General features: G+C 42.4%; 1 protein-coding gene across 13 annotated transcripts in view; it reads left to right on the top strand.

Annotated features, from left to right (window-relative positions):
- Positions 1-17330, top strand: part of SEMA6A (semaphorin 6A) — a 125522-nt gene extending 108192 nt beyond the window's left edge. For all 13 annotated transcript variants that reach the window (XM_004467268.4, XM_004467265.4, XM_004467263.4 and 10 more), the window contains one exon: positions 13104-17330. In XM_004467268.4, the coding sequence (XP_004467325.2) occupies positions 13104-14302 (1199 nt within the window). In that variant the 3' untranslated portion in view covers positions 14303-17330. The remainder of the gene's footprint in view (positions 1-13103) is intronic.
- Positions 17331-18523: the final 1193 nt, after the last annotated feature.

The raw sequence follows: 18523 nt of genomic DNA, 5'->3' as shown, positions 1-18523 counted from the left end.
CACAGCCACCTTGAAGTGCAGTGGTAGAGCTGGAAAGTCTTTGAGGCAGAATGCAGAGAAGGGATTATCTTATGGGGAGTACTCTTAGTGGAAGGGGAAAGGGACTCTGATTGTCCTCCTAACAATAGCAGGCTAACTGGGCAGTTAGAAACGTGTAATAGGCAAAAAGCACTGTGAGATGGAGAATTTATTGTTGTTCTAAGAACCCTTTAATTAGAGTTTTTGAGGTTTATAAGATAGGTATCCTTCAAAGTTCATAAAAATTAGTTATATAAGTTGATCTTGTTGCTGATAATGAAAAATAAAAGTCCTTATATTTAGTCCATTAGTATTTTTTTTTAATGTCTAGATTGTGCTACACTTACCACATAAAGATTTAGTATCATTTTTATTACTCTATTAAACTATTTTTATCTTTAAAAGTTGAGTGGGTCTAAAGACTATTCCTGGGGGTCATTAGAAGCATGCGGTTTGGAGGTTAAAGGGTGAGGCTGCCATAAAAAATACAGGATGCCTATTTAAATTTGAACTTCAGATGAACCATGAATTGTTTTTTAGTGTATGTATGTACCAAATAGCTGACGTGTGCATTTAACTGGGTGTCCTGTATTTTTATTTGCTAAATCTGGCAACCCCGTTGAAGAGGTAGCCCATAAACTTTTCACTGACTGTATATGAAGATAAGATCTAGTCTCTAGGTTACATTTGCCCTTCAGTTCTTACAAGATCTATAATAACAATATAAGAGTTGAAGTAAAAACTTCATTCTGTGAAAAATATTTTTATCATCATATTTAATCTCAGAGAATGATCACTGAAAGTTATATGTGCTAGAAAGGTGATAATACTTTGAAAGATTATCATTGAAAGCAAGATTTTAAATGCTACTTTTAGGTGAAGGAGGTTCAGAAATCAAACTGTTCCAAAACAGGGACATGGTTAAAATCATTAGATCATTTTAATTTTGTTTAACCTCAGGTTTTTCCAGCTGTTACAGTAACCATATGTATTTTTTTGCCTTCTTAAATTTTATGACTGCTTTCTTCCTTCCATTTCTCATTTCCCTGACCTTGGAGGGAGAGAACTGGAATCCAGAGAACACTAGAATAGAACAGGTTAATAATGGTGACAATAATCCTAACCTCAAAGAAAGGCAAATGGGCAACTTTCCTCCATTTTTTCATTCATTCAACAGCTATTAGACAAGCATGTGCCATCTCTAAGCCTTATGCTGAGTGTTACTGGAGATGCCTATTTGAATTTAAGATAAACCTGGAACTCAAAGAGCTTGCCATTTTGTGGAGGTTATATACAGGTACTCCCTGAGCTCGCTGACGGGATGGAATAAAGTCTGAGAGTTAAAGAAGTAAAGTACTGTAGGCAGAGCACTGAGGGAGCAGAAAGGGAGGCTAACAGAAGGCCTTGCAGAGCCTTGAAGGGAAGGTTGGATTTTGGGGGAACAGAGGCAAATAAATGAATAAATGACCAAGAAACAAAGCTATAAAAATTCAATCATAACTTTTGTGATTATAAAAAGGGCAAGTAGTATGCTGTGATTCAAGTTATCAGAATGGGAATTGGGATTGAAAAGTCTGGAACCTTAAATGCCACACTAAGGAGATTTGGGTTTAGGCTGTAGGCAGTGGGAGATAGGAAAGGTACATGGATTGGAGAAAAGATAGAAAGGAGGGAAAGATTAGAGGAAGAGGGAAAAAATTGTTCAAATAATTAAGTTATTAATTACATATGTGCAATAAATTTGGGAAATAGAATGTTGCATCCATTTTGAATAAAAAGTGCCTCTTACATCACTGACATTTTCCTACTAGATACTCCTTGCCAGGCTATGAGCTCTACCAGGGAGAAGCCCCAGGTAGGCTACTCTCCTAACTTGGGCTTTTCTGTCACTTTCATTAGAACCTGGAGTGCATGGCATATGCCAAACTAGTCATCCAGAACAGATTTTAAAATCAAGGGAATGGGAAGAGAAATGAAACTATAATCCAGGGTGCCACCATTTATTTCTACAAATCAATATTTCTTAGGCACCTATCAGAAAAGGAATCTATCTATAGTCTCTGGCTTTTCTTTAAAGGATGAAAGAAAATGGAAAATGGTGTTGTGAGCAGGTCAGGTGCTGGGTTCTCGGATGGGTGAGGTGGAAGTTCCCACGGGTGAGGAGGAGGGGACGAGGACGGAGGTGCCCATGTGGAAGGCTGTAAGTGTTCTTTCAGCAGTGCAGGCACAGATGTAGATTTGATCTGATTAATTTTTACCCTCTTGACAACCTGCTGAATTTATCTAAGGTCTTGATGAGATTATTGTGGAAAGGGTAGAAGGAAAAAAAAAAAAGTTAAATGTCAGCCTTGTAGAAAGCTGTTTCATCTGCCTGCTTGTCTGAATCTGCACACCAATATTTGAATTCTCTTTTCTGGAGAAACCAGTAGAATCTCTATTTTTTAGCTAACATCCATTTTCTTTTTTAAAAAAGAATTAAATTATGATTATTATGAAAGTTTACTTTAAAAATCAGCAACTTAAACCTTAGGATATCCGAAAAAAAAAAAAATCAATTCACCATCCAGAGGTGCTTCTTACCTTTAGGCTATAGCCACCTTTTCAAGTCATATCATCCTTGAGATGAATTCACCTTACCCTTCACCCTTTCTTTATACTCTTTTTTCCCCATTCTCTCCCATCTTTTGCACTAAAACACACACAATGACAAAGTTTTCTGACAGCTTAATGGAACTTTCAAGGACTACAAGGAATATCTTAGACATGATTTTATTAACAGAACATCTGGAGTAAAACTTTTGCTCTTTAATGGATTCTGCTGTACTGCTGTTCACCTAAATTTTGTTTTGGCCTAACAATAAGATAGTGAAGAGTCAATTTTTATTTTGGACCAAATGTGATAATGGGAGAAAAATACAGACTCTGTCTCAAAAATCTCCCCGATAGTCTAGTTTCATGGAATTTTTTAAAAATCAACAAAAGAACAAAACGTGTTACAAGTTTTACTTCACAAACCTCACTGCTACATAGACAAAGTAGCCCAAAAAGGGAAAAGACTGGAGACCAGGGAATTTCCTCAGGATAGCTTCTCTTTTCTTAATAGTACACATGAGAATGGCCTTGAATGCTGCAGAAACTGCCCAGAATACATATTGCCTGCCATTGCCATCGGAGAAAGGGAACGGGAACAAAAAAGCTGCTTTCCCTCTGGTCCCACAGAGATACAGGTCGTGCAAATAAAAGGCAAACTCCTGCAAAGCATACTGGCTGTTATGAAGGCCTCAAAAGATCCACATCCCTAGCACCTTAAATTGTAGAAAAGTCCTGATGTAAACTAGTTAAAAGGAGTTGGATAGAGTCAAATATTTTGGGTGCTTGGTAGATGGGATCTTAATCAGTGTCAGAAAGCCAATCACAGGCAATGTGAAGGTTTGTCATCCTTAATTATTTTTTCTTAAGCTCTTGTAAGTCCACAGCCTGGGAACTCTCTCTGAAAAGAGATTCATTTTAAATGGGTAATAGGAATTTTCCCACTCCAATTATTTTTACATTTTGTATTTTTCAAAAGGATGCATTCCTTTTCAAACATATGTCTGAAATTACATTTCTTCACTAAAGTGAGTGGTAGTCATTATGAACTATACAGAAATAATGGAAGCGCAGAATAGTCAACCACTGACAATGCTTTATTAGGAGGGAAAATGGTGTCAAGAAATTTATAGGGCAGCAAACTGCATTATGCCTAACCTTTTGGACATACTAAAGCATGTCGTTCCTAGTCCTACAGCCTCTCGTTATTCATAAATAATAGATAGTACCGGACACAATCATCTGACATTTGTTAAGGTAATAAATATACCCTAAGTGCTGATGGGTCTTGCACTCCGTGATTTAAAAGCATACAGCAGAAATTTAATGTAACTTAAAATGTCTTATACAATTCTATGGATTTGCAGATTCAGTTCAGCTCAGCAGATCTGTGAGCACCGAGCTCACTGAGTGCCGTGTTGTGCTAGGCATTTTTATTATTCAAAAGCAGAACCTTAATTTGGGGAATGACCTATGAGCTCAGGTCTCACCTTCAATCCAGGAAGAAACTGGAAAAGGATCTGTCTGAGTTTCTTATCCTCTGGTCTGATGGTACAGAGATTGGGAGGGGGTGGGGTTGGCAGATTCCGGCAGCCCCTGCACTACTCTCAAATGTTGTTTGATGCCTGTGAGGTGTGTTTAAGTGGAGAGGAGTTGATTTTGAGGTAAGGTTAGATGCAGCCCTTTGCAGGGGCTCCTCTAGTCAATGTCATGTTCACTGTCATACATTCTGCTTCCTTCTGTCCTTGGGACCCTGCCCTAACTGGGCTGACCTAATCTAGGGCTTACCTGGGCTCTGCAGGGCCAAATGCTATCCTGGTGGCCACTGTGACAGAGATGAAGAGTCCTGGGGGCACATCAGAAATTCTCCTCCATGTGCCAGGGAAAATAAAGAGATCAAAGGCACCTTTCCAGCAGCTTGAGGCTCTAGCAGATCATGTTGATTCTGTTACAGGGATTGTGGCACATTTCAGACCATATGTCACACTTTGTCAGATACCAAGGAACCGTGTTGGGTATTTCTTTCTTTGTCTTTCCAATGAAATAACATCAATTTGTGTTCTTTGTCAAAGTATGGATAACCATAGTGAAGAAATTATATCATGATGAGGCCCACCAAAGACTTATACATTGAACACCAAGAAAGCCTGAACTCATTCATTATTTATCTCATGCCTCACTTTGAAAGCCTGGCTATATGTTGCCCCAATGGTGTCTAAGTTAGACTTTAAAGCAAATCAGCTAGATGTGTTTAATTGACTATTATTTGTGCCATTTAGGGCAGTGCTTCTCAAACTTTAGTGAATATAAGAATCATCTCGAGCCCTTGTTAAAACACAAATTTCTGGACCCCAATCCCAGAGATTCTGATCAGAAGGTCTGGGCAGGACCCAAGAGTGTGTGTTTCTAACAAGTTCCAGGCGATGCTGATTCTGAGTAGCAATGACCTCTGACAAGTTCCAAGTTGTTAATGGACTCTTATTTAAGGTCATTCTTCAAGATTGTCTTTATGTTTTTAAATCCTTATTTTTCCACTCATGGCTTACACAATTGAACCCTAACAAAGTGCTGTATTAGTCTATCCTGGACCCTGTAAAAGGCAGATTACTTGTTGGAAAATCTAGAAACATTCCCCTTATATTATTAATTGAGTTATAAATATGTGTCCTGCATGGTGCCAAGTGCTTTGCATATTTTATTTAATCTTTCCATCATCAGTCATCTCATTGCTGGCACTACTGGAGCTGAGAGTGAAGGAATGAGTTGCCCAAGGTCACACAGCTAGTTAGTTGTGGAGCAAAGACTCAAACCCAGGTCTTCATGACTCAGAGTTCATATACCAATAACACCTGGCCTCATCTATAACCCAGATCCCGAGGACTAGATTTCTAGCAAGTTTAAGTTGGCAGTTTTAAAAGTATCCCAAGGGACCTGTTTCCTCATATTTGTTTTATCTTGCATTTGCAGGGAAAAATCAGAGCACTGCAAATAATTCAAAGAATCACCTTAATTTCACAATTTTGTAAGATCTACGTCTCCATTTTGTAGCTCTGATACCTCATGGGAGAGCAAAGGAAGGAGAGGAGACGGAGAAATTGGAAAATAGAAATACTTTGGTTTCAGAAAGCCCTTGGATGTTGGGTTTTCAGTCTTACTCAGACTGAAAACCTCAAAAGGAAGGAAAATAAATCATGCAGATTTTGCAGAAACTTCACCTATCTGAAAGAACTGATATCTTTACAAGGGCAGTAACAGTTCTAACACATGGAGCTACAGACCAACAATCCAGGGTGTGTCTTTCAAAAACTACCTTACCACAACTCTCCAAGTAGCCATCAATCCATGCTCTGGGTATAGCCTCCCGCTGGCAGTGCCAAGTCGAAAACAGTGAAGTGGAGGGGGAACGTGATCTGTTGGCTCAGATGGAAAAATTAAGCAGTTTCCCCTGTCTATAAAATATGAAATTTAATGAGTTTCATGTGCAATCTCCCTTTTTCTCTTCTTCCTGTGATGGTATCCCAACATCAACAATGACAACAACAAAAAAGCATCAGTGTCAGAGGTGGTAGAAATGGAAGTGGGTACATCCACAGACAACCACAATCAGCATCATTCCAATATGGGAGTTTTAAAATAGCTTCTGAGCTTCAGGATATTAAATAGCCAGGAAGTTGCCTCTGCTTTGGCATGTTCAGTTTATGCATTCTGAAGACCATGGTCCTTCCCAGTATCTTCAGCCTGCTAGGGGAAAAAAAAAATAAAAGGAGGAGGAAAGTTTGAGTTACAAACTCTAAGCCCCTTTCCATGGCTGCTGATGCTTCCGTTTATTCCTACACCATCTGGTCTACATTATGCTGTAAGACAAGAAGAAGGCAGCTTCCTGCCAAGATAACCACAGAGAGCTCCCATTTCACTCTCGGTGTGGTCATCTCGATTGGCTGGGGTGTGGCTTTGAGGATAAATTGCCTCCAGTTAGGGTTTGTCCCCTATTTGTTTTCTTCTCTTCTTAATAAGGATTGGGGGGGGGGGCTCTGTGTGGTTAGAGGCAGTGATGCTTGGCTCATGATCGTGAGCCCAGCATTGCATTACAATAAGATTTTCAAACAGGAAAAATTGGGTTGTTAGATTCCATTCATCCAAGTTGTTACGAGGATTTCAAGGAAATTGGAGGCTTGTCTTACTATAAAGCAGAATCAAGAGTCTATTTTTAGGGAATCCTACTCTGGGGCTTTTCTTGGTGTTTTGCCATCCTTCTTAGTTCTCAGACTCAATGCAAACCCACTGTAGCTCAGCGATGGAGGAACTGTCCATCCTCCTTTTTGCCTTTGCATATTTCTCAAAAGGACACAGAGGGGCTTTGTTGCCTTTGTGGTCACCGAGTCCGCTTTACATAGATGCCTATTAATCACTTCACTATGGAGACAGACACATCCATCATATCACAGCAGCTCAGAACCAGGCAGTCCAATGAACAGTGCTCAGGCAGGCGCACACTTAACCATTTCGAGTGACTGGCTGCTTTGGTCATACACTGGGAGAGGTCATTGGGGCTGGGGTTATTAAGGTTCTTCCTTGGTATTTAGCTTAATAGCTGCAATCGAGTTTATGCATTTTTGTTTTTCTGTTTTGCTTTTTGATAGGATAGAGACATCTCCCAGCTCTCTCCTTAGGTGGAAGGAATGAGTCTAGTTGAAGACTGAAGGTTTTCATTTTAAAACAGTAATAATAAATTCAGGTAATACTAAATGTTGAGGCAAAGACATTGAATCTTTGAAGCCAGTAGTTTTTCAATAATGTATTCCACTTAGGGCAGAGCAAGTTGAAAATCTGCTTTCTCAGGCAGAGATGGCTCTTGATACTTTAGACAAATTAACCAAGAACTTGCCTTACAAAACTGACAGATCTTCTAAACTTCTTTTTCTGTTGTTCACGGTTTTACACAGCTTTCTTCAAATGGTCTCTCTAGCTCTAGGTCTTATTTTTCCTCTACAGGTATTCATCCATCCATCCATTCATTATCTATTTAACAGACATCTGTTGAGCACCTGCTATGTGCCAGGCTCTGGATCACACCTAGGGCACTTAGGAGTGAGTCCCTTTCTCCTAGAGCAGTTGAGGTGAGAAAGACAAACATAAGGCTGCTCTCATGAGTGATGATTTTAGGAGAGAGGAAGTGCAGGCCCCTGGGGACATGATAACAGAGCTATGGAAAAGTCCTTCCCCTTTAAGCTGGGGCTTAAAGGATGTGGTTAGATGGATGAGAATGTGGGGAAAAGATATTCCAGGCAGAGGGAACAGCCTGCATGAAAGCCCGGAAGCAAATGAGAAATGTGTCAGAGTGGCTGGTGCAGAGAGCTGTGAGACAAGGAATCAGACCATCCACTATTATTGAATGTAGCCAACACTTTCCTTCCCTCTGTACCATTGTTCTTGTTGCCCTCTCCACTGCAGCAGAAGTCCTATGGCATCCTTATGCCAAATGTCCAAATGCCATTCTCTCAGGAAAGCCTTTGATCACTCTTGAAGCAGAAGTGCTGCACCTGGAGAAGCTTCCACACTTTGATGTAGGCATGTGTGAGCCTCCTTTCTCCCCTGCTCAACCACAGGGTGCGTGCCTCGTTCACCTTTGCTGCCCCAGCACCTGGCACGGTGCTTTAGATAGTCCGTGCTCAGGAATTGTTTGCTGAAGGCAGCCACGAGGATGCTTGGGGCCAAAACTTTGCTATACCAGAAGAATGATAATAAATACACCAGGAGAATTACAGTCTAACCCTGAGTTAGGAGAGAGTATCATTTTTAAAGCAAATTGACCCAGAACCTGGTGCTGGACTCTCTTTCCATGCCCTGACCTAACAATCCTAGAGGACCCACAAGCAGCACTATCAGAAAGTTCAGTGTTTTTGGTTTGTTTTTTATTGAAGAATTTGCCATTTGATATTTCAAAATTTATTGAGTCATAGGAAAAGCCAGAAATATGTTGGGTGCCCTCTGACAATTGTTCATATTTTGAATTACATATTGCAGGGCCTGGGGGGAAACGGGTCATTCATAATCTTTTCATTGCTTTGGCCTCTAAAGAGCTTCAAATGCCCCTCAGAGTCCCTCCAGAGTCTGAAAACTCACACCTCAGGAAAAAAACAGTGGGGGTTCTATTCTTTCTCTGCTCAGTCAATTTAAGGCATGATTTCAGAGAAACCTCTAAGCCATTGTGTACCTTGCTTCCTGCAATAGGAAGGTGGAAAGAATAACCATTTAGCACCTCATGACTGGTGAGAAAAAGCTGGTGGTTAATGAATCAATGCAAAGGATTTTTCAGATACTGTTTTCATTAGGAATGCCCCATTTTCAATTGGTGAGCACAGAAGGCCCAAGGATTGGTGAAAGAAAGCATTTCAGCACCACAGGATGGAGAGAACCACGTGGGCATGTGGGGGAGGGACTACTGCCCACACAGGCCCTGCCGCTTCCCAAGGGCCTGTGCAGCCTCTGAAAGGATGGAAGTGCATCCCAGCCCGCCCTTTGCAGAGGTGCATTTGTTTGGATTATTCAATTCCATCTGAACAGTCATTCATTGCAAATAATCTATTTTACCCTCATGTGTTGTGGAATTATCCAAGAATCAATTTCTTTTCATTTTTAAAATAGCTCCTCTTATTGTTCTTTGAACAAACACTGAGTGCTTTTATAGATTTCTTTTGATTTGCCTGATAAATGCTAATATTTAAATTCTGTTATGCAATTAGAGAAACAATTCATTTCTGTGACTTCAAAAGCAAGGTTATAGTCACTCCAAAGATTGACCCACCAAGGTTAAAACTCCATTTAAAAGAAAAAAAGGCTTCTCTACAGTGTATTTGCCAACCCCTTGATTCAGCAATCATCGACTGAGGGCCTAAGAACCTTGGAGATGGCTAGGATTATAAATGCAAATAAGACATGATTCCTGCCCTCAGGGAGCTGACTCTAGGATTATTACTCTCCTGGGAGGCAAGTTCTTATATCATCCCTGCACTTTGTTCAACATTGCCCTTTTTAGTTTTACTTACTTCAAAATGTAGGAACTATATATAGGCAGTCATGAGCATTTATTCTGTTAAGTAGGTGTAATGTCACTGCACAGGTATTCTTTCATATGGCCTCAACGGAGCATCTCTGGCTACATTTGATCAGCACAAGGTTTGGAGCTGGGAAGCACAGTTCTGTCTTTCACCCCCTGGGAGACTGGTGTGACCCCCATTCTTGAGTTCTCTGTGACCCCCATTCTTGAGTTCTCTGTTCTCTGTGAGCCACTGGCCCACCACTTCTCCTTTGTGGCTTCTTTTGACCTTTAGATTTGTTCAGCCAACTACATTTCAAATATTTCATTTTATTCTCTTTGACAACCCAATAAGGCAGTAAGATAAAGTGCATTAAACCCACTTTGCAGATGAGAAAAACTGAGGCCCAGAGATGTTAAGTCACTTGCGGACAGATCACCCGGGGGGTAAGTTGGAGTCTAAGACTCCAGGCCTTCTGAGATCTTCTCTGGCATTGCTTATGTGTGCCACTCTTGCACATCTGGTGTGTCCAGTCTTCATAGTGACCACTGTCACAAAGTTGATTTGATCGCTTCCATGACCGCTGCCTTGCCCTTTTTAATAAGAGCAGAAAGCTTTGTATTTGGAAGATGTTTTCCAAAAATAACTATTAACATCTTATCTTCTTGAATTGTGATTTCAGCTTAGTGTCTCATCTGTTTCTAACTAAACATGGGGTTTCTAAATTTGCACAAGCAGATGTGGGACACCTCCTGCCTCCAGGAGAATGTCTAAAAGCTAAAGAGAGAAAGACAAGCTTTAAGGACACTATTTACATAACAAAATGAGACCGGGAGAAAACTGTCTTAAGACACCATTTTCCTCAAAGGTCAGATCTTGCTTGACATGTTAACAACCAAAAAACCTGCACCAAAAGCTATCACTAATAAAGTGGTTTTCCCAGTAAAAAAAAAACAAAACACTGTGATTTCCAAGAGTCTAAGTTAGGGAAGGACTTCTAACCCAGAACCTTTAGACATGCAAAAACAATGATACAAGGGGGCTAAAAGTAGGGACTTGAAGCTGTGGAGATATTTGAAAATTTTGCTGTTTTCTCAATTGAACAATGAATGGAAGAAATGGATTGCAATAGCTTCCCTCACTCTTTCCATGTGTCTCTTAAACTGAGAGGGCGATTTAAATTGTAGAATGCCAGAATCAATTGTAGGTAGTTAGCTAATGATAAGTACACAATTTATTGGGACGACACAGCCCCTATAAATATAGTTGCCTGGAAGGGTTCCATGGTGTACCCTTGCCATGAAAGAAATGTACCTTGTACCCATCATCATTGGGGTCTATCCTGCCTTAGACTCCACTAGAATCACCAAGTCAACAAGGGAAATTACACCTATTTTTTCCACAGGTGTACATTTTTGTGCAGTTATGTGTAGGTAGTTAAAAATGATGTTCAATAGAAGAATTCCATACACAATCAAGATTGAAAGAAAAATCAGTTGCAATTTTAGGATAACAACAAGGAAATGCAAATTTGAGGAATAAATTTTCATTAGCACAATTCTTTGGTGACTAGGTATTTAAACATATTTGAATGCACAACATCCCAGTGTTTGGGGGAGCTCTGAAAGATAAAAGGTGTGAGTTACAGCCAAATCTCCCTGCTCTTTTTTGCTGCTCAATTTCTACCCCTTGAAAGTTCAGGAAGATAATTCTGATAATATTTGAAACATATCACATTTAGAAGTTATTCACTGCCTTGCCATCTTACGCACTCTGTGTCCAGGAGTGAATTACTTCTACTTCCATTCATTACAGAGGGCATTTGTTTAATCACAGAATCTTGGTTTCTGCTTCTATTTATTCGCCACCTGAAGTCACAGTCCTTTGTCACAGAACAGTCATTTCCACAGCAACCAACTGTGATGTCACAATAGAAGGGAGGAGGGCAGTTTAAAAAGGAGAAAGAATAATTTTCAGGCCAAGATTTCTAGGTTTTAAAAGCATCTCTTGAGTAATCAAAATATTTTATCAGAAAAAAAAAGCACGACAAAGCTGTATTTCTTCAAGGTCCTGGCTGTGGCATTTAAAACAGAACATTTCAGCAGCAGTTTAAGGGCCGCCTGTTGTGGGTTTGGGAAGAAGTGGAGATTTTTATTTCATTTTGTTCTAATTCTATGCCACTGATATCTGCCAGTAAAACACATTAAACATATTCCAGAAAGAGTTGATTTAGTAGATAAAAAATGTGTCTCCTGAGACCAGAGAAGGTACATTTTCTGTCTTGCTATCATTTCCATAACAGGAACAATGTTTACATTTCCTCAGCCCGTGGAGTGCCTCTAATGTATTCATGTTCTTTCATTCTCCAGAGGCAGAAATTGAGGTATTTGAGATTTTATTTTTTAGCTACCGCATCAAGCACTTACGACGATCTGACAATTGTGATGTGTATTCTCACTTGATATTAAAAAATATGAGCTTCAGTGTTTGCATTTGATTAGAGCCTCTCAGCTTGGTGACTGATTAAGCAGGAACGGGGGAAGCAACTTTTCTAAAGAAATGCAGCCTCTTGGTTAATGTAGTGTAAGATTATTGACGGGTCTAGTCACATAATTTTTATTAAATTGAAGAGATTATCTCTGCTGAAGGATCTCACCGTGATAGCAAACTCTAGCTCTAAGAATGAGACCTGACACTTCTCAAACCTGGAGCAGGGTCCCAAATGTTTTTGGTTTTTTTTCCTTTTTTCTAAATCCATTTTCAGTTCCAGTCAGGAGAGAGCTTCATACAGATATTCAGCATATTTATCTGAAATTCAATGTGTGTAGGTGTTGGGTTTTGTTTTGTTTTTTGGTTAGGGGGGTGGGTGCAAAATCAGCATAAACATTTGAACCCTGTGAACTTTAGCTGTTTTCTTTCAGTGTAAACGACACCCACCCTCTTTTTTCTAGTTGCTTAAAATGCAAACACAGCTTCTCTTCAGACAGCAGCCTTGGAGCCCCCAAGGAGGTCATCAGAAAAAGCCCCGACAAAGCCTGGAGTGCCACGCAATTTGTTCATTTAACAAGCATAAAATTGCTGCCTCTTTCCCCCAGACTCAAAAAAGCTGGGTTATCCCAGTTTTATGAGGGGAAGACTTCAAAGAGATGGGGAGGGAAAGTTGAATAAATGAGCTTTAAAAATTGAAAACTGCATATTCCGTGGACTGAAGCACAGTAGAAAGAACATGTACTTGAGAGAGTGAAAAGCACTTTTTCAAAATACAAAAGGAGGCAAGAAATGAACTGTTTGGGGAGGATTAATGCGTTAACATTTGGCAAGCTGTGCCTTCAAAACAAACTATGCAGAGGTGCTATTGTCACTTATTACTGTTATTAATTAACAGGATGAATGCCAAGCAAAAATAAGCTTTGTGGTGTGCTTTCCTTGCTTTAACACCATATGTGATGTCTGTTGCAGGAGTGATTCGGGAAAGTTACCTCAAAGGCCACGACCAGCTCGTTCCTGTCACCCTCTTGGCCATTGCGGTCATCCTGGCTTTTGTCATGGGGGCCGTCTTCTCAGGCATCATTGTCTATTGCATCTGTGACCACCGGCGCAAAGACGTGACGGGGGGGCAGCGCAAAGAGAAGGAGCTGGCCCACTCCCGCCGGGGCTCCATGAGCAGCGTGACCAAGCTCAGTGGCCTCTTTGGGGACACCCAGTCCAAAGACCCGAAGCCGGAGGCCATCCTCACGCCGCTCATGCACAACGGCAAGCTCGCCACGCCCAGCAACACGGCCAAGATGCTCATCAAGGCCGACCAGCACCACCTGGACCTGGCCGCCTTGCCCACCCCGGAGTCCACCCCAACGCTGCAGCAGAAGCGGAAGCCCGGCCGGGGCAGCCGCGAGTGGGAAAGGAACCAGAACCTCATCAACGCCTGCACCAAGGACATGCCCCCCATGGCCTCCCCTGTGATCCCCACGGACCTGCCCCTCCGGGCCTCCCCCAGCCACATCCCCAGCGTGGTGGTCCTGCCCATCACGCAGCAGGGCTACCAGCATGAGTATGTGGACCAGCCCACAATGAGCGAGATGGCCCAGATGGCCCTGGAAGACCAGGCCGCCACCCTGGAGTATAAGACCATCAAGGAGCATCTCAGCGGCAAGAGTCCCAACCACGGGGTGAACCTCGTGGAGAACCTGGACAGCCTGCCCCCCAAAGTTCCCCAGCGGGAGGCCTCGCTGGGCCCTCCGGGAGCCTCCCTGTCTCAGAACGGCCTGAGCAAGCGGCTGGAAATGCACCACTCCTCCTCCTACGGGGTTGACTATAAGAGGAGCTACCCCACAAACTCGCTCACGAGAAGCCACCAGGCCACCACTCTCAAAAGAAACAATACTAACTCTTCCAATTCCTCCCACCTCTCCAGGAACCAGAGCTTTGGCAGGGGAGACAACCCGCCCCCCGCCCCACAGAGGGTGGACTCCATCCAGGTGCACAGCTCCCAGCCGTCTGGCCAGACTGTGACTGTGTCGAGGCAGCCCAGCCTCAACGCCTACAACTCACTGACGAGGTCGGGGCTGAAGCGTACGCCCTCGCTAAAGCCGGACGTACCTCCCAAACCGTCCTTTGCTCCCCTTTCCACGTCCATGAAGCCCAATGATGCGTGTACATAATCCCAGGGGGCGGGGGTCAGTGTCGAACCAGCAGGAAAGGCGAGGCACCCGCTCAGCTCCGCAAGGTTGTCGACTGCCTCAGAGGACCCAGCAGACCAGGACGGCCCGCGGCAGAGCAGGACGCCGGGTCCTCCTCCCTGGGACGCAGGGGATACTCTTGTGAATTGGGCCACGTGGTTTGGTGAAGGTTTGCAACTGCGGGACTCACCTCCATTCTCTTCCTTCACTCTCCCACACCCCACAACAGGTCGGACTCACAAAAGACTTAAATTAGCATCACAAACATGAGCCAAAAGCACATGCAAACACACACTCACACACACACAGACGCGAACAGCAACTGCAACATTTTGTCCATGACTGCAAGGGGCGTTGCCAACCTGGGCTAGCGTTCCAACCTGCAAAACACAAATGCATTTTTTTTTTAATCACGAAAATTAAAAAGACAAAAAAATAAAGAATCCATTGATAATTCTAACTCAGACTTAACAATGGCAGAAGTTTACTATGTGCAGATACTGTGAAATGCCCACCAGTGTTACAGCTTTCTGTTATAGCAGATCAAGGTCATGTTGGGCATCTATGCCATAGATTTCTGCTCCTCCTCTCTTTTAATGAATAACGTGACCGTTAACGCAAGTAACTCTATTTATTGTTCACCCTTTTTTTTTTCTTAAGAAAAGGACTCTTCCACATATCATCCTATGAACAGCTCTTCAGAAAGCCCATTGCAAGTTAAACTATTTAACATGAAATCCATTAACTGGAATAATTGAGTTTCTTTATTTTTACAATAAATTCACTGAGTAATAAGTTGGAGCTGGAATTCTGAGCTTTGTGTTTGGACTGTCTGATCTCTAGCTAAAGGAAAAAGTTAAGAGGGGAATATTTATTTAAATCTACCAGTTAATATGCTGGCCAGATCTCTGGCCTATAACACACACACAAAATTAATTAGTTGAACAGTCCTTCCAGATCCTAACTTCTAAAGCAACCAGGAGAAAAACTTTTAGAATGGCACATCCGTGTCCCATTGCTGCCAACGTGGCTTTGTAGGTGTCTCCTACTTTCTTTGAAGGCACCACCAGCTTGTGATAACGCCATCTCATTTCACCTTGCATGTGAGACAGCAACCAAAATCCACAAAAACGGTGTGAACTAATTAATATGCTGGCTGCTACCTTGCATAAGTTAATGGTTTGATCACACGGGGGTTTTGTGGGGGTTCCATCTGTGAATAGCCTGTTTTCCACATGTAAATTTGTGCCTTACACCCTGAGTTGTGTACACTTGTAAACTGTGGTTATGATCAACTTTTCTCCCCTTTTGAAACAGATACAGATATTTATTTTACCCTCCCCAACCCCCACCCCCCGTGCCCAGCCGCCACTCCAGCCCTCTGGAAGATTGGAGTCAAGTGGACGGAAGAAGGCAGTGTGGGAAGCCCGGGCAGCACCACGCCCTCCATAAACGCTTCCTTCTAGTCGTGCCAACTCAAACCGCCCTCTGGCTGTGCTGCCGAGCATGGATCCCAGTGTTGTGGGTGGCAAATCCCCTTTCATCCTCCAGAGCTCCCCACTTTCCTGATATTCTCAGATCATTTCAATATGGTGATATCCTCATTAGCCAGCAGAAAAGGGGACAGATGTCCCGGTCCCCATTGCTGCTGTGTCCACTGGCTGGAGAACATGCTGTTGGCGGCCGGGCACGCTCCTGGGAGGCATCTCCCTGCGTGTGTTCAGCACACGTGCGATGCACACGGAGAAGGGACGCGGAAGTAGACGCAGGCAGGCTGGTCCCTGCTGTGAATAACGAGTAGCTCGAAGTACAAGGCCAGCCACAATGGATGCTGCAAAAATGTTGACTAGGGCAAAAGATTTTTTATTTTTAAAAAATTTCTTTTATCCTTTTGTTATTGCTTGTAGGGGGTTGGGAGGGAGGGGGGTGTGTGTGTGTGTTTTCTCCCCTCGGTTTTTATTTTCTCAAGCCCAGAGAAGAAGGAACTTTTGTTTACTCTACTATGAACAAAAGAATTGTCAACATACTGTAAAACGACCACTGTTTTTGGTTGTTATTGTTTTTTTTAAAACAGCTAAGCAGTATATATTTGGTGGTCTCTTCGTCTCTTTATATTTCCAGTTTGATCTTCTGGGTTTAGTTTTGTCTTTAAAAAAAAAAAAAAGGCTTTCCAAATAAAAAGATTGACAGAGACGATTTTGAGTTGGCGAGTGAGAAAGCAGTGCCTCCATGTCCAGAGTGGTCCCCAAGCCCAGCGTGTACAGCCTCTAGTGCAAACGTCCATTGAGGTTCTGCTCTTGTGCTTCAGGGTAGGTTTTTGTTTGCCTGTTAACGTTTTGATTTTGTTTTATCTTATGTTGGAATCGATATTCACAGCCTATGGATTCTGTGCCCTGACACCATGGAGTCTTTTCCAGAACCCAGACATTGTTTTTTTCCTCTGAATTTTTTTAGAAATGCCCAAGTTAGGAAGTTTATGGATATATGTATGCCACCTGCTACCTTCTCCCCCATGCTTGACCGTGTTGACAGGGCAGCGCCCACAGTCAACTTGAGCCGCTCTCTCAACCCTTGCAGGGGCATCACTGCCTCCGCTGTGTTAAGGAGATCTGTGTCAAAACTTACACCCCACATCCCTGCATCCCACAACCCATCTCTGGTGGTGTTAACCCTAAAATGCCCATATGTATTGAGCGGGTCTTCTACATTTAAGTATTTTCCCCTGTTCTTTTGTCCTTGCTGCGTGTGGGGGGAGGGTCCCTAAACCTGAGTGTGCCTTTGCTTTCCACCCTTGCTAGACACTGGTAGATGCAACAAACTCAGATTTATATTTGTTGTAAAGTTGTGAAAATAATGTGATGTCACCACTTTCCTTTCCATCTTCCACATCCCCTAACATCTGATTCACGACTTAATGTATGTTGTAAAAAAGAAAAAAGAGGCAAAAGAAAAAAAGCAAGGAAAGGCTCTTTATTACTTAAAAGTAATAAAACCAGACTGTTCTACATTATCTTTTGCGTCCTGAATGCTTTTATTTATCTCTTTTTCCTGTTTAAATACCCCCTCATTTTTTAATATGATTCTACACTTTCTTCCATCTCTGTCTGATTTCCAAAGCATAAATAAATATGTAGTTAGATGCATTTGTTTGCAATACACCCCCCCAATCCTGCTCCAAATTATTGATGTGTTTTCTTTGCCTGCACCCAGCCTGGAGCAGGATTTTAGCAGGGGCCACCGATAATTAAAAGGCGGAGCACGCATTGACTCCCTCTATTCATTTTATGCATTTTCTTTTTATGGCCTTGTTCATCATCAAACATTTATGGTAGGCTTGATAGTTTCAGAGATCAAGGCTAGGATTTTAGTATGTAGGGTCCACTAAAAATAGATCCTTGCACAGATGTGACTTCAGCCTTTTTACATATTAATAAGAAGGAGGGTGCCAGATTTTACTCCTTGTTAGCATTTCTCTTACAACCCAGCAGACCTGGTTGGCGGTATATTGGGATACAGCACTTGATTTTTATTTTGCAGAATGGTGTTATGAAATGTCTAGATCAGGTTTTCCCCTCTGGGATATTTTTCAAACAGTTATTTAAATAAGTCCTCAGCTACAGCTTTCCTTTTAACCTTCTGAGTTCCCTCTGAGTGTAGGAAAGCTGTGACTAGGGCTTCAGTTCACACGTACAGTGTTTTCTCAGCCTGACCCAGTCACCTTTTGATAATAAGCCTTATCAACTGTGTTTCTTGAATCCCACAAAGTTGAATCACATACAGTTCCCGCCTCCTCACTGGGGTGGAGTGACTGACTTTGCCCCAGTAATTGCCATACGCAGGTAAGAACAAAGTACTGAGGGAACAGAGCAGAAATTGGGGGCAGGAGGCAATATTCGGGCTGGTTTTGTAGAAAGAGCAGGAGTTGTCTGGGCAACCAGGCCAGGCAAAGGGGATAACTTGATCAAAGGTGTCACGTAAGCTGTATTTGGGCAACAAAATGGTCTAGCAAGCCTTGAGCAAGGTCTGTGAGGAAGCCTGGCAGTGTGAGGCTGGGAAGAGGGGTTGGGGCCAAAGAAGGGAAGGCCTGGTTGCCATGCGTTGGGATTTTCACCAATGGACAGCAAAGCACCTTCAGGGTGTATGAAGCAGCAGGCGTGCGTTTGCTTGAGAGTACTACCTGACAGTAGTGTGGAGAGCGGATTA

Source organism: Dasypus novemcinctus, chromosome 2, assembly GCF_030445035.2.
Source record: "Dasypus novemcinctus isolate mDasNov1 chromosome 2, mDasNov1.1.hap2, whole genome shotgun sequence".
In the NCBI taxonomy this organism is placed as follows: domain Eukaryota; kingdom Metazoa; phylum Chordata; class Mammalia; order Cingulata; family Dasypodidae; genus Dasypus; species Dasypus novemcinctus.
The sequence above is the reverse complement of the archived record's forward strand: the minus strand, read 5'-3'. Positions and strand labels throughout refer to the sequence as shown.